The following is a 15,138-nucleotide window of genomic DNA, read 5'->3' as shown; positions in this document are numbered from 1 at the left end:
TCAGCTTACACGATTTCAACATTGGTCTCAATTTCGCTATTTTTTATATTATTGGATAAATTATTCTGGCAAATATTCAATTGCATAAACTTTTAAATATAAAAAACGTACTACTGCGGATGGTTTTTTTTGGAAATTTCTCACTGATCTTAATTATTTAAAAAAAAGGTTTTCCCTTATTGACCGCAAAATTGTAATAAAAAGGCAAAATATGTAGTTGTTTTTAAAATTTTAATACTTTTTATTCAATACGTATGCATTTCGGTTCTCAGCTGCGGAAAAAAACCTTTTTTTTTAAATAATTAATTAATCTGACCACAAATCTGTGAATTTAATTAAAATCTCACTGTACTATATATGGAATACCAAAAAAAACTTCTATTATTGTAATTTAAAAAAAGTTACAATAAGCGTTTTTCTTTTGTAGTTAAGAGCAGAGCATGAACTGTCAAAGAAAAACAGCGTTTAGAGCTTTAAATGTGTGTTTTTTTTGTTCTGAACTTAAATAGAGCGCGTTCTATGAGCACAGAATAAAACAACTGAGTAGACCGTATTGAATGCTAAACACATGCAACAGAATCTTTATCCTCACTTTCTTAAAATAAAATAGATTGAATGCTTGCCTCAGAAACAAACTAGTAAAGATATAAATCCTCGGTAGCCAAATTGGTTTGCCTAAAAGCTAAACCGGGCATCGGACTCATAAAGTCATTTAAGTATCCGTGTGATTGCTCCTCTAATTGTATTAAATGTGCCTTAAAAACTTTGTAAGTCATTCTATGCATACGTGAAAATACGGCAATTTTTCTCGTTGACTTCGTCAACATTACAAAAAGAACAATGTAAACAAAGGGGTTTTGGAGGGTGATACGTACGAAGAATTTATATCTTCATATAGAGTGTTTTTGGCTTGCCTGATTGTTATTACTTTTTCAATTTAAATATAAATTTCGAATCTTATTTCTAGTTTCTGTAGAAGAAAATGACAAGAAATGTCAGACAAATGTCAAATAGTCACAGCTTCATTTGTGTTTCAATAATAATTCTGAGCGCTCAGAACACACTTTGTGTAGAGGAGCATGCTCGATATGCTCGGAAACTCTTCAGAAGACTTTTTTGAGCTAAAAAAGAACAAATCTCGATGCGATGTGGAAAATGTTTCAATACAAAGTTATTTTTGTAATTGTTTGCAGAAATTTAGGGAACAACGCTTCGGGCAACGGTGGATTCTACAGAATCATGTTTTCCGATTTTATTTCTTAAATTCAAGACTTAGATACAGCCAATACAATAAAACAATACAGGTGCTATTGATCGAAACCATTTCCAACACAAGCAGTCTTATTAAAAAAATGTACATTTATTTCGTTTCACTAATAGGAATTTTGATTCGAATCTCTTTTAAGATATCTAAATTCGTGATTAAGGGTCCAAACCACTTATAAAGGGCCCGCCAATTATTTAATTTTTTTTGAAAATGCTATAAAAACAACGAGTGTAGATTCAACTGTGTGGCACGTAGCGCCGTCCTGTTGAAACAAAACGTTGCCAATATCCTCCTCCTCCTGTTTTGAACAAAAAATCGTTCAACATGGCCCATTAACGATCGCCATTGACGGTAACGGCCACTTCTTGCTCATTTTCGAAGAAAAATGGCCCAGCTGAAAAGCAGGTTCGGTACTAAAATGTGCAAATTTTATCGTAAATTAAAAATGAATTAAACAATTTTTCTCAACTCCATGACCAATCATGTCTTCGATACCTATTCGACTTGATTCTTTTAGTTTGTGGAGTAGTGAAATGTATCTTATAATTTACGTTGCTTCAAAGAAAAAGTCTATAAAGGTGTTAAATTAGAAAATATAGGTGGCTCTGCTTTAAAATTAACACGACCAGTTGAAAGCGAGTATCGATAAATTGCGTAGTTCTGACTTTTCAAATGTATAAAGATCTAAGTTTGAAAAGTGACAAATAAACATTTAGCAGGATATTCAACACAAAATCTCTTATTGGAAAACCTTTTACAAACAGATTTTTGGTGAATTATTGAACTCATTTACTTCGGTTAAATGAAGACAATAAAACATCAATTCTATGATGTGACAATTGCTCGTCTTATTAATTATCTTAATTAGAATCATCCAGACGAGATAAAAGTTGAAATATTTGTCTATAAACGTGCCTATCAAGATTCAAAGACTGCAGTGCACATTTCGTCTATTGTCCTGTTGATTTATTTTGCTCATTTGATCAAACAACGACCTTTCATCAATGCAAAAATAATATATATTTCTTTTTTGGAAGGCTTCCCAAGAAAATTTACTTCCATTGGCTCGTGTAATATATCGTAAGTCGTAACGTGTCATAGTGACCTTAAACTCTATCTTTCACCCCCTTCCCTTCATCTTCGACTCTATGACAATTTATAGTCGCTATTCTTTTTTTTTTATAAAAAAAGGCACTTAGAGGACATTTAATGTTTATGGTTCCATTGGAAGAGTTTCGATTTCTATTTCGACAAACATTTTTCTTATGGCAAAGACATATAAGCAAGGTTGTTTGAAATTGTCTTGCCACTTTGTTTTTTTTTGTTTTATTATTTTGGGGATTATATCAGTATTCTATACTGAAACCCCAAGTTTGTTTTTGTTTGTGTTATTTAATGGAATTTATGACCAAGATGACTTCGAACAACCACAATTATGAGGGTTTTTTCCATCATGGACCCAATGTCTATATTAACTTATGGTAAAACAAAAATTTTGTTCACCTCTGGTGCTGTGCGTGCCGATAAATTAAATTTATGTTTTCAATATAACCTAAGCATGCCACCACTGGGCAATAAATATTCCAACCGCCCGAATGCCTGATGCGCCTCGCTCTCTGCAACCACCAAACATGGACAGTAATATATCTTGAAGTCACCTTTTATTGACATCCCATAAGGACAATGTCAAGCTATATATTGTACAAATATGTATATGCACCAGAAGGTTCATATATTGGAATATGTATTTCTATATTTTCGCTATATTGAATTGTATTTTTGGTTTTAATATTTTGAAATACAACCCAATCCATAAGGACCCACAAATGTCAATTTTGCAAACTTAACATTTTCTTTGGGACATGAAACAATTTATATACGTATGTATATGGTTTGTTTAGGGAGGTTATCAATATATATGTTTACAAGCCACATTAAACATGACTGATGATTATTTCAAACAAGGGATATAAAAGCCCAAGACCATGCCTAACCAAACGAATACCTTATATTTTAATTAAATTGGTTCTGACAGTTCTTTCTATTATTCTCATATTCGTTTATAAATCTACTGTTGTTGACATTTATTAGTTAAACTATGTAGGTAAGGTATGACTTGTATAGGTTTAGGTACATAAACATTTGTGGGTAATATATTATATTTACCTTCATAATTGATTTTGCCATCTTTGTCTAGATCAGCAATGGCAAGCAGTTGTGATAATTGGGCTTCAGTCAGGGACTCACCAATCATTTCCATGGCGGTCTGTAGTTCGTCTTGTGTTATGAAACCATTGCCATCTCGGTCAAACACCCTGTTGAATAAAATAGATATAAAATATTTTAGATAATTTTATATTCGAGAAATAAAAATAATTATTACATGTTTATTGCATTTGCATTGGTTTATATCAGATATTATCTACTATAGGCAACTAAGTTGCTAAAAACTTAAAGTTGGTGGAAGTCGCTATTAGAACTGTGTGCAACGTTTAGTTGCTTAAACTCGTCAAACGAACAATTTTTATTGCTCTTTCAACTATAATGTATTAGTCTTATACAAAAAATGCTCCAAAAAATATTTGTAGGGAAATGAAGCAACTCCGATCAGCTTTTAGTTGCCAGCAACAAAATTACTCGGATGTCGCTACGTAAGACATTTTATTATTAAATCTTCTTGAGCAAATATACTCATTTCCAGCTTAATGTAAACAAGCAGAATTATCACCACTGTTAGTGGCGTTTTACATGTCAAAAGGCTTCTCATCAAATCATAATTCGAAAAAAAGAGACTGGGATGCGACACACACTGATAACTTTCCATCCCGTCTGTCTATTTGTCTTGCTTAAAAGTTATTACGTTTTTGTGTTTTGCTAAAAAAGTTTTTAAAATCCAATTTTATATTTCCTGTGAGAAAACATTTTTTTGAAGCCAATATTTTTGATTTTTGAAAAGATATTTAACTTCCCGTAGAAAGTTATTGTAATGGGTCCGATTTGTACGTTCGTTAGTACGTCGATACGTTTGTGACGTTTTTTTCGTTGTCCATAGCTCAAGAACCAGATGACATATCGACTTATAATAAATTTTGCTAAACAGATACAAAAGCAGAAAGATACAGAAATGGCTTTTTATAAAATTGCGTTTGCGGTTTTTTTTTAACATAGCAGTTAACAAAAGGTGGAACGTTTTGGTTAACCCTACGTTAGAGACTTAAACTAAATTTTATATAATATATTGCAACGTGATACCAAACTAGTAAATTTTTCCAAAAAAATCCGATTAGCGGTTTTGTTTATAAATCGAAAAAAACTGAAAAAAATGTGTCACCTCGAAAATTTTACGAATTAAAAATGATATCATCTCCGAAACAATTAAAAAAACGTTCTTAACATTTACCAGATTTTGAGAAAAAATGGAATTGACAATTTTTTTACAAAAAACTAAAAACCTAAAAAAAATTACTCAAAGTTGATAAAAATTGAATTACGACTTAAATATCCTTTCAAAAACTTGAGATTATGGTTTCAAACTTATTTTTCAACATTCGGTAAAATTTTCAGAAAAATTAAATTGATAGTTTTTTTTATAAAAAATAAAAACTTAAAAGAAAATTTAACAAAAGTTGGTAAAAATTGATTATCAACTCAAATATCTTTTCAAAACTTTGCGATTATGGCTTCAAACTTATTTTAGCTTATAAGAAATATTGTTTTCAACATTCACTAACATTTTGAGAAAATCGAATTGACAGTTTTTTTTTATAAAAAAATAAAAATTTAAAAGAAAATTTAACAAAAGTTTGTAAAAAGTGATTTTCAACTCAAATATCATTTCAACACTTTGAGATATTGGTTTTAAACTACTTTTTTAACTTCCCATAGGAAGTTATTGTAATGGGTCCGATTTGTCAAATTGAAAATTTTGGCATTTCTTGACGTTTCAAGGTCAATAGAGTCGAAATAAAAGATTTTTAGAAAGATGTCTGTGCGTGCGTGTGTACGTACGTTCGTACGTCCGTACGTTCGCGACGTTTTTTTCGTTGTCCATAGCTCAAGAACCAGAAGAGATATCGACTCCAAATAAATTTTGTTATACAGATAATAAGGCAGAAAGATGCAGAAAGGGCTCTCAAGAAAATTGCGTGGGTAGTTTTTTTACCATAGCAGTTTGAAAAAAAGGTGAACATTTTGGTTAACCCTAAATATCTTACGAACCAAAAACGTTAGAGACTTGAATTAAATTTTATATAACAAACTGTAACGTGATCTCAAAGAAATATATTTTTTGAAAAATATCTATCTAACGGTTTTTTTATAAATCAAAAAAACTGAAAAAAAATGTGTCACCTCAAAAATTTAACGGCTAAAATATAATTTCATCTCCAAAACAATTTTGAGCAACGGAGAACAATGTTTTTGAAATGTGATAAAATTTTGAGAAAACATATTTTTTATAAAAAATAAAAATCTAAAAAAAACATTACTCAAAGTTGGTAAAATTTGAATATCGATTCAAATATCTTTTCAAAAACTTGAAATTTAGGCTTAAAACTTATTTTATCTTATAACAAATATTTTTTTCAATATTCGATAAAATTTTGAAAAAAATCGAATTGACAGCTTTTTTACAAAAAATAAAAATCTAAAAAAAAATAATAAAAGTTGTTAAATGTCCATTTTCGACTCAAATATGTTTTCAAAACTTTGAGATATTGGCTTAAATTCACTTTTACCTTAAAAAAAACTATTGTTTTCAACGTGCAGTAAGATTTTGAAAAAAATCGAATTGATAGTTTTTTTTACAAAAAATTAAAAACCGAAACAAAATAACAAAAGTTGGTAAAAATTGAATATCGACTCAAATATCTTTTTAAAACTTTGAGATATTGGCTTTAATTTACTTTTATCTTTCAAAAAATATTGTTGTCAACATTCAGTAAAATTTTGAATAAAATCGAATTGACAGTTTTTTTACAAAAAATTAAAAACCGAAAAAAAGTAACAAAAGTTGGTAAAAATTGATTTTCGACTGAAATATCTTTTCAAAAATTTTAGATATTGGCTTCAAACTTATTTATTTTACAGAAGATATTGTTTTCAATATTCAATGATTTTTATATAAAAATCCAACAGTCCGTTTTTTCATAAAATATAAAATCTACAAAAAATAGTACGCAAATTTGGTAAAATTGAAACTAGTACATATAGACAAACTTTTAAGCAAGACAAATCGACAGACGGGATGGGAAGTTATAAGTGTGAGTCGCATCAGAGCCTCTTTTTCTATTAAAAAATATTATTGTCAATATTCAGTAAAATTTTGAGAAAAATCTAGTTGACAGTTTTTTTTACAAGAAATAAAAACCTAAACAAAAAAAATTAATAAAAGGTGGTTTAAATTGATTTTCGACTCAAATATATTTTCAAAAATTTCAGTTTATGGCTTCCAACTTATTTTAACTTATAAGAAACATTGTTTTCAACATTAAAAAAAAATTTGAGAAAAATCGAACTGACAGTTTGACAAATTTTCGTTTTCAGTGTTTTTGATTCACAAAAAAAACAGTTTATTGGATTTTTCCTAAAAATATGTTTATAGCGTTATTGGTTCGTGAGATGTTTAGGGCTACCCAACATTTTCACATTTTTTTAAATTGCTCTGGTAAAAACAATCACCCGCTCAATGTCTTAGAAAGTCCTTTCTGCATCTAAATGCATTATTATCTGTATAACAAACTTTAATTGAAGTCGATATCTTTACTAGTTTTTGAACTATGGACGACAAAACGCGAACGTACGGACGTACGAAGGTACTTTTTAGCACACATACATCTCTCTAAAAATCTTTTGTTTTGACTGTAGAGACCTTGAAAAATTGAGAAATGTCAACAGTTTCAATTCGACAAATCGTACCGAGTACGGTAACTTCTTATGGGAAGTTAATTAGTACGAACATAACCGTCAAAGTGCGAACGGTACAGGTATGTCATAAAAAATCATTTCAAACGTGACGCCAGCCGGCGCGGCGCAACATGCCACACTGCGCATTCAACCATTACTTTATTTTGCCAATGATTTTACTACTGAGCCGTCTCAAGAAATATACTTAGGTGTGACCACGTTCATGTGATTTGAAATCTCTGAACCACTTTTTGTGGATCACGTCAGAACCCTGGTATATGCTGATAAATCAAAAACAGCTAAAATTATTTATATTTCACTTTGCCCGATTCTTGTATTGATTCAACATGTCTAAAATTATTCTGGAGTCACTCTGTAATAACGTTGTGTGTATTTAATATGTGCCCAACAAAAATAAAAAATGCGTATACCCTCAAATGCACAATTTTTGTTAAAGGAATTCTGAAACCAGTCACTTTTTCATAGCTCACCTAAATGCAGCTATAAGATCCTCTGTCACATCATCCAATTCATCTGTTTTACTCGTACTTTCATCTGTTTCATCGCGCAGAGCTTGAATTCGGCCGACCCACTGAAGGAACTCCGCTTCATCTATTAACCCATTTCCTGTAAAATAAACGAAAACAGATATAAATAAAAATCAAGATAAGTTATTATAACAATTATAAATGTCTTAAGCATATCACAATAAGTCTAAAAACATTTGTATCCTTAAAGCATAGGTATAGTCAAATGTCTTTGGCAAACGAGCATGTACATAAATCCCTAAGCTCCCATGACTTAAGTCACAACTCAAAACTATCACCTAATGTCGCTGCAGACCGATAAATCGGGCAGAACTGATGATGATGACACAAAGGACATGCCTTATTTTATAGAAATGTGTTTGAAATGGAAAGATTGTTGTTGCATAACATCAGATGAACTAATAAAAGAGAAAAATAGCCCGACGAGAAATGATGTCCGTTTCCTTTATATGAAGGACTCTCTACAATCGTAACAGTAATCATTTATATATTGCAACTGATGCAGTTCCTGTACATTTATAGTGACATCTTTGGCGAGTCAAATCCATTTGTGATGACATAGATGATTGTGATATACCTACAAACTTATATATAATGTCCTGAGGGGCAAGAAAGAATAATAAAAGCGATGCGACTATGACGACGACGACGTCGGCGGCGACTTTGTAGGATTCGATTGTTTGTTTTTTGTCAGTTTTTATTTTTCATTTTAATTCAATAGAATTATTGATTCAATGAGTTATCCTTGGGGTTAAGGTTTTTCTTTTGCCGGTGGATCAACCCACAAAAACAAACATAGAAAAAACTAAGGAGATGGGTTTGTTGTGTTCGTTTTTCTAGGATTTTATGTTTCTTTAAACTCGAAACTAGAACGAAAGGACATTGTGAAATTGGCAAAGTTCAGATGCAAAACATGAGGGATAATGTTAGAGCTTTAGGAAGGACACACTTTTGTTGTACTATGTGCACTACTCACATACAATACATGGATAAATTCCCTTTTGCTTATTTTGTTGTTATATTCTTTTTGTTGCTGCATCCGGGCTTAATTGAATGCAAGGCAAAACGATTTCTAATGCAGATTCAATGACATAGAAAGGGGTAATTTGAACTAATGATGCCATCAATTTGTGAATAGAAAAAGAAGCTTCGTTGGAAATGCATTTGGAACAGCAGACAGAGAGTGTTGTATTATGTAGTGCAAAAGGATATGGCAGGGATTGAACGATATCAGAGCTCAGAAGAGAAGGTTTATAAAATGTTAAGCTACATATATGATGAGCGAATCGATTAGTATTGAAATAAATGGTTGGAGTTATTCTGAGTAAGACACATTTTTTTACCGACCTAAGTTAAATTTAGCGACTGATTTTGGGTTTAGAAATGTTGGGGTATAAAAATTGTTAAAATTCATTAAATTTTAGAAACTGTAGGAACTTTTAATTTTTGTATAGACAAATGATTCAAACCAATTTTTTAAAGGTAAAAACCACCTTTTCCCAGTCTAATTACATATTTTCAGAAACACTGAATTTATTATTTGCGATTCTCTTCAATGGAAAAAAATGTGTATATAAATAAATAAAGTAACGTGTACATATATAATTATATTTTTCAATGAAATTTAATCCATATACGAATAATAAATATGATATTCCTAGATGAATGAATATTTATTGTATTCTTTCAAAAGAATTGTTATAGTTTTTGTTGTGAATTTAATATTTTTTTGTTTGTATTCTGGACATAAAAGATGTACATAGGTTAAGATTATTGGGAATTTCAGATAATAGTTGGTAATGTACTGTATTTAAATGGTTAGTGCGTAGGATTTTTGTTGTCATTTTGTAATCATTGAAATTTTATACAACAACCAAAAAAGCATTAAACAAAATTTTATCAATTCATAGATTTTATATGTTTTCTTCGCTATGAATTTAAATATTTTATTACTCAAAATGTAAAGCAGACGCTGAAAACAGAATAATCGTTGTTTTAACTTAAAGAACGTTAAGCTGCTTATTTAAGGATATTTTTGGAAAGCAAGAACTTTATAGTCTTATTTTACCGTAAAAATATATGTACCTGAGTCTGTTATAATTTTTACCTAAAGCTTAGTTTAAGACTGATGAAATGAAATTTTTAACTACATTAATATTGATCGCAGTTAAGCAGTCCAAAATAGGCATTAAGTTGTCTAAAGATAATATTATTGAAAAAAATTGGTTTTCTATTCAAAAATCTTGGGTTTTGTCTTCAAGTCCCATTTTCTTGTATAGAAAATATTGTTCCTAAAAGTTAATATCATTTTCCCAGTATCATGACAGAAAACAGTTTAAACTTTAATGCTGGACTGCCCACTTTTCGAAATGTTTTAAAAAAAATAAAGGCTGAGATGCGACCCACAATGATAACCTCCCATCACGTCTGTCAATTTGTCTTGCTTTAAAGGTTTGTGGAATGAAGATTCAAACCTAAATTATCTCCACGATATAAAAAGAAATGGCTAATTGGAAGTTATATCTGACAGAAACAAAACAAACTAAGTGTACAAATCGTCCCGTCACCCAATATCAACCGAGAAGCATCCAAATCCATACCAATAACTCAGCCTAAACCTGCAAGGACAAACCCAAAGTCCTAGCTTTATTGGTAAGAGAAAAGAGAAAAGCTTGGCGAAATGCTGTTAGATTCATAGAAAATCTAAAAATCTAAATCAAGCATCAAAGCTATACGCATGCCAGGCTTAGACAGGAAATTCCCCTACATGAAAGTTAATGGAGAACTCAACAACATATTTGCAGAAAAATGGGCATCATACAGTAATGATAATACCTTTCAAGAGAATATTCTAGCAAACCAGTTTAACTTCGATCTACAAACTCTTCCTCCAAACCAAGACTCTTGCGATCTCCTTACATATTATTCGAGAAAATATGCGTCAAGACAAGGTGCAATGGTCATCTTCTGATGAGCCCAACCATTGCATCGGGGCGAAACGCATATTTTGAACACCATGCTAGTTTATTTTAAATTCATTTTTGATGAATTTAAATCATATTTATTAAATTAAACGGTGTTCAGGAAATAACAATTCGACTGTTAACAGTCAAATACTTCATCTAGAAAAAATTGAGCTTATCGAACTTTTAATGACACTAAAAACAGCAAAAGGAAGCAGCCAGGATGAAGACAAAATCACCTACAAGTTGTTAAACTTAGCGATACTAGCCCCAAAAAACAGAATCTGTGCATTATTCAATTACATTTTATCGACTGAGACTTTTCCACATGACTGGAAAAGAGCAAAACTCAAGCCGATTCCTAAGAGCTCTTGAAACAAACATGATTTTGGTGAATATCGCCCGATCTCACATCTCCCCGTTCTCTCCAAGAATTTCGAAAAAATCTGAGCGAGACGAATTAGTTGGTTACTAGAGAAAAAGGTTAGCACCGAACAACACTCTTACAGGCAGCTATTGGAACATAAACTAGTAGAAAATCTGTCGAAAACTAAGCACAGTATTGTTATGCCATCAGACTTAGAAAAAGCTTTTGTCAGAGTAACAATGGTTCCGGTAATCGAGCAGCTTTACAAATGGCGTGTACCTAAGAGAATACTTAAGATTGTTATATCGTTTATGGCTAATAGAACCTTTAAGTAAACGTGGATGAATACGATTCTATTCTAAGGAAATTGGACAATGACACACCTCAAGATTCACCACTTTCAGTAGTGTTGTACAACGCATACATAGACTCCTTGATAACTGAGCTTTCACAAGTGCAATTATACCACCCTCAAAAATTGAGACACTTGTATTTGTATTCCACTCTCCTTACGTAACAATCCAATTCCATTAAAAAAAGAAGCAAAGATTCTTGGAGTTATGTTTACGAAGAACTTGAAATGGGATAAACATGTCAACAAGGTGATAAGCGGCTCAAAATCAAGAAACAACGCATTAAAAATGATCTGTTCAAAGAAAAAAGCACCACATATAGAAACAGCTCTTCGAATTGCTAAGGAACTGGAGGAAGGGACACTACAATATAGCTTAACCCTCTTTATGTGGACTACAAAAAAGAACATTTAAAAAATCGACGCAGCTATGAACGAATGCTTTAGAAGGAGGTTATGTATTCTTTAAATGTCTCGCTGAAAAAATCTTTTAAGCAAAGCCATAGTAAGTCCAATACACCCATTGTTCGAAACTGTCGAAAAAGCTATTTCTTCCAACACAAATATTAAAAGTAACTCAGTATCTGCTTTAACTAACTTGGTCATTATATCTGTATTCCCCCGAATCGCTCTAGAACATGATGTGTTAACAGTGTCTCACAACGCTCTGGCTAACCAGTCTGGCTAACCACAAAATAGCAAACACGTCCGACGCTATATACAAAATGCTACATGAAGAACTTATCGCGATCATAAAAGCGGACAGAATCTTTCACACCGACGGTTCGCAAAAAGAAAATCATTGGTGCTCCTATGATGTTGTAGAGTTCACAATGCCCAATTCTCCACTCTTCACCAGGTTCTAATTCCAAAATATGCGAGCAGTTACATAGCCGAGCTAGCTGCAATTTACAAGGCGATCTATGTAGCTCAACTAAATTCTGAACGTTTCTTAATCCTCACCGACAATTTGGGTATACTCAAGGGGCTAAGCAACGTTCATAACAAATATCCATCTCACCAAACTTTAAGAAACTGCTTGTACTACAACACAAACATCACTTTAGCTTGGATACCCGGACATTGCGGAATAGAAGGTAATGATGCCGCTGACCTTGCAGCAAAACACGCTATTCGCTACCCAAAGAGACTTAATTATCCCAAACTACACCAGATTTTAAAAACAACTTTCACACATTTTCAAAAGCTAATGCTTTCAGAAAAGTGGCGAAGCGCTTAAATCTTCCTTCAAAAACATCAACCCTGCAACACACGTGTCCAATATTACCAGTCTCTTAGCAGAGAAGAATGTATAAAAGTATTAAGAGTTAGAATAGGAAAACACTGTTCCAGAGGAATGCTCAAGTTTTGAAACACCTCTTACAATCTAGCACATTTTTGTAGAGAGCCTTGTTTCTTGAGAAACACATACTAAAACAGACGACGTAGTTGAGACTCTAGCAAAAATCTTAGATCCATTAAATGTCAAAACTATCTGTAGAATTAAAGCTGCCATATCTGCTCACCAGAAGTTTGATAAAATTTCATTAGTTTAGTTGATATAATTTGTATCTTTATAAATAATGTAAATAATTTAAAATGCAAACAATTTAAAATGTAAATATTTTTTTCCTTAAGCCTTAGTAAATTAACAACGGCATAGCATGGTACGGTTACCTTGATGCCTTAAATAAATAATTTATAAGTTTGTAAGTTACCTTAATAAATAAGGTTTGTAGGTTTTTGTGTTATGTTAAGAAAGTTGTCAGTTGAATTATTCTAAAAATTGCTACTAAAAACTATTTTTGGTAACGAGATTTTTAGTCGAAATTCAATTACAAATTAATTACAAGTTTTAGTAGAAAAATGCAAATTGAATTGATTAAATTAATTTGAAGTCAATGTCTTCTATTATTCGAGAATCCAACATCAATTTTTTCCAATTTTGAGTACTATTTTTTGAAGATTTTAATTTCTTATGAAATAACTGACTGTTGGATTTTTATAAAAATAAATATCGAAAACAATATTTCCTGTGAGATAAAAATAGACTGAAGCCAATATTTTCAAATTTTGAAAAGATATTTGAGTCAAAGTAAATTTTTACTAAGTTTAATTATTGTTTTTTTAGGATTAATTTGTAAACTTGATTAAAGCCAATATCCTAAAGTTTTGAAAAGATATTTAAGTCAAAAATCAATTTTTATTAAGTTTTATTATTTTTTCTTAGGTTTTTATTTTTTTAAGGAAACTGTCCATTTGATTTTTCTCAAAATTTTACCAGATCTTAAAAACGTTATTCTTCGATTTACACAATTATTTTGGAGATAGAATCATTTTTTTCGTAAAATTTTCATTTATGAAAAAAAACAGTTACTTTAATTTTTTCTAAAATTATCCTTGTTTGGTAGAACGTTACAATATAAAATAAAAAATGTAATTCAAGTCTCTATCGTTATTGGTTCGTGAGATATATACGGTTAACCAAAATGTTCACCTTTTTTTAAATTGCTACGTTTAAAAAAAAAGTGCTCAATTTTGTTGAGAGTCCTTTCTGCAGCTTTCTGCATTATTATCTGTATAACAAACTTTATTTGAAGTCGATATCTCTACTGGTTCTTGAGCTATGGTCGACGAAAAAACTTCCCAAACGTACGTTAACAAGAACTCACAGACGTCTCTCTAAAAATCTTTTATTTAGACTCTAGAGACCTTGAAACGTCAAATAACTTCCTATGGGAAGTTAATAAAATGTCATTCGCTTTGCATCTCTTCCTTTATTTGTATTATTTTTATTTTAAAGTGTTGTCAACAAGACGAATTAAACTCTTAGGAGAATCTTGTTAAGAAGTCATAAAATAAAATAAAGTCTTAGAAAATATTTGACAATTGTGTATTTTACTTTAAATATTGAAATACAAAACTTGAATAGACAAAATATTAAAGAATATATGTATGTATATAATAAAAATATTAAAAATCGTTTCTTTTTATTACTTTTAGAAGCACATGTGTAATTTTTTTTATTAAATTTTCGTCCAATTTTATAGAGTGTATTGGCGCGTTACACCAGCTGTTTATGTGTTCAATAAACCAAGAAAAGTAAAATCCCACGAATTGTTACTAACATAAATTACCTATTCGTGCTTCAAAAATAAAACCTTTTACGAATATCATAAATTTTCAACTGTCTCATCTTAAATTTCAACTAAAAGCATTGATGGAATGGTGTTTTATATAAAAATACATACATACTTAACTTTTTCCTCCATTTAAGTTCTTTATATTATTAATATTTTTGACACAATTTAAAGTTAACATCATCATAAGTCACTCCTGCCACAGGTAAATGTGATTTTAATATTTTCTTTAAAAAATGCTCAATTTTTATTTTTAAAATTATATCGTCCTTTGAAATGCGTCATGTTTTTAATTCTTTTTCATTTGATGATTTAACCAGTTTGGTGTAAAACACCTTTTCTGAAACCAATAAAATATAATAACAACCACAAACCTCAAGCTATATATTTTCTATCGTAAAAGATAATAGGATTAAATTAAATAGTTCTGATGTGTTCTATGTTCTTGCTCTCTGTTCTGCTTCTTTGTTTTAATTTTTAAGAGATTTAATGGTAAGTTCATTTTTTTGTAATTAACAGGGTTAGGATTTTGTTGACCTAAAACATTAAAAAGGCAAAACAAAACACTTAAAAAGGCAAATAAAAGGCATTTATTAA

At 30.7% G+C, this 15,138-nt stretch overlaps 1 protein-coding gene across 6 annotated transcripts in view; it reads right to left on the bottom strand.

Moving 5' to 3' along the window:
• Nucleotides 1–15,138, bottom strand: part of LOC129946277 (calcium-binding protein E63-1) — a 435,397-nt gene that overhangs the window by 272,707 nt on the left and 147,552 nt on the right. For all 6 annotated transcript variants that reach the window (XM_056056412.1, XM_056056410.1, XM_056056408.1 and 3 more), the window contains 2 exons: nucleotides 7,663–7,798; nucleotides 3,434–3,582 (listed from right to left, as the gene is read on the bottom strand). In XM_056056412.1, coding sequence (XP_055912387.1) covers nucleotides 3,434–3,582; nucleotides 7,663–7,798 — 285 coding nt within the window. The remainder of the gene's footprint in view (nucleotides 1–3,433; nucleotides 3,583–7,662; nucleotides 7,799–15,138) is intronic.

The sequence above is a fragment of the Eupeodes corollae genome, chromosome 2, assembly GCF_945859685.1.
Source record: "Eupeodes corollae chromosome 2, idEupCoro1.1, whole genome shotgun sequence".
Taxonomy (NCBI): Eukaryota; Metazoa; Arthropoda; class Insecta; order Diptera; family Syrphidae; genus Eupeodes; species Eupeodes corollae.
The sequence above is the reverse complement of the archived record's forward strand: the minus strand, read 5'-3'. Positions and strand labels throughout refer to the sequence as shown.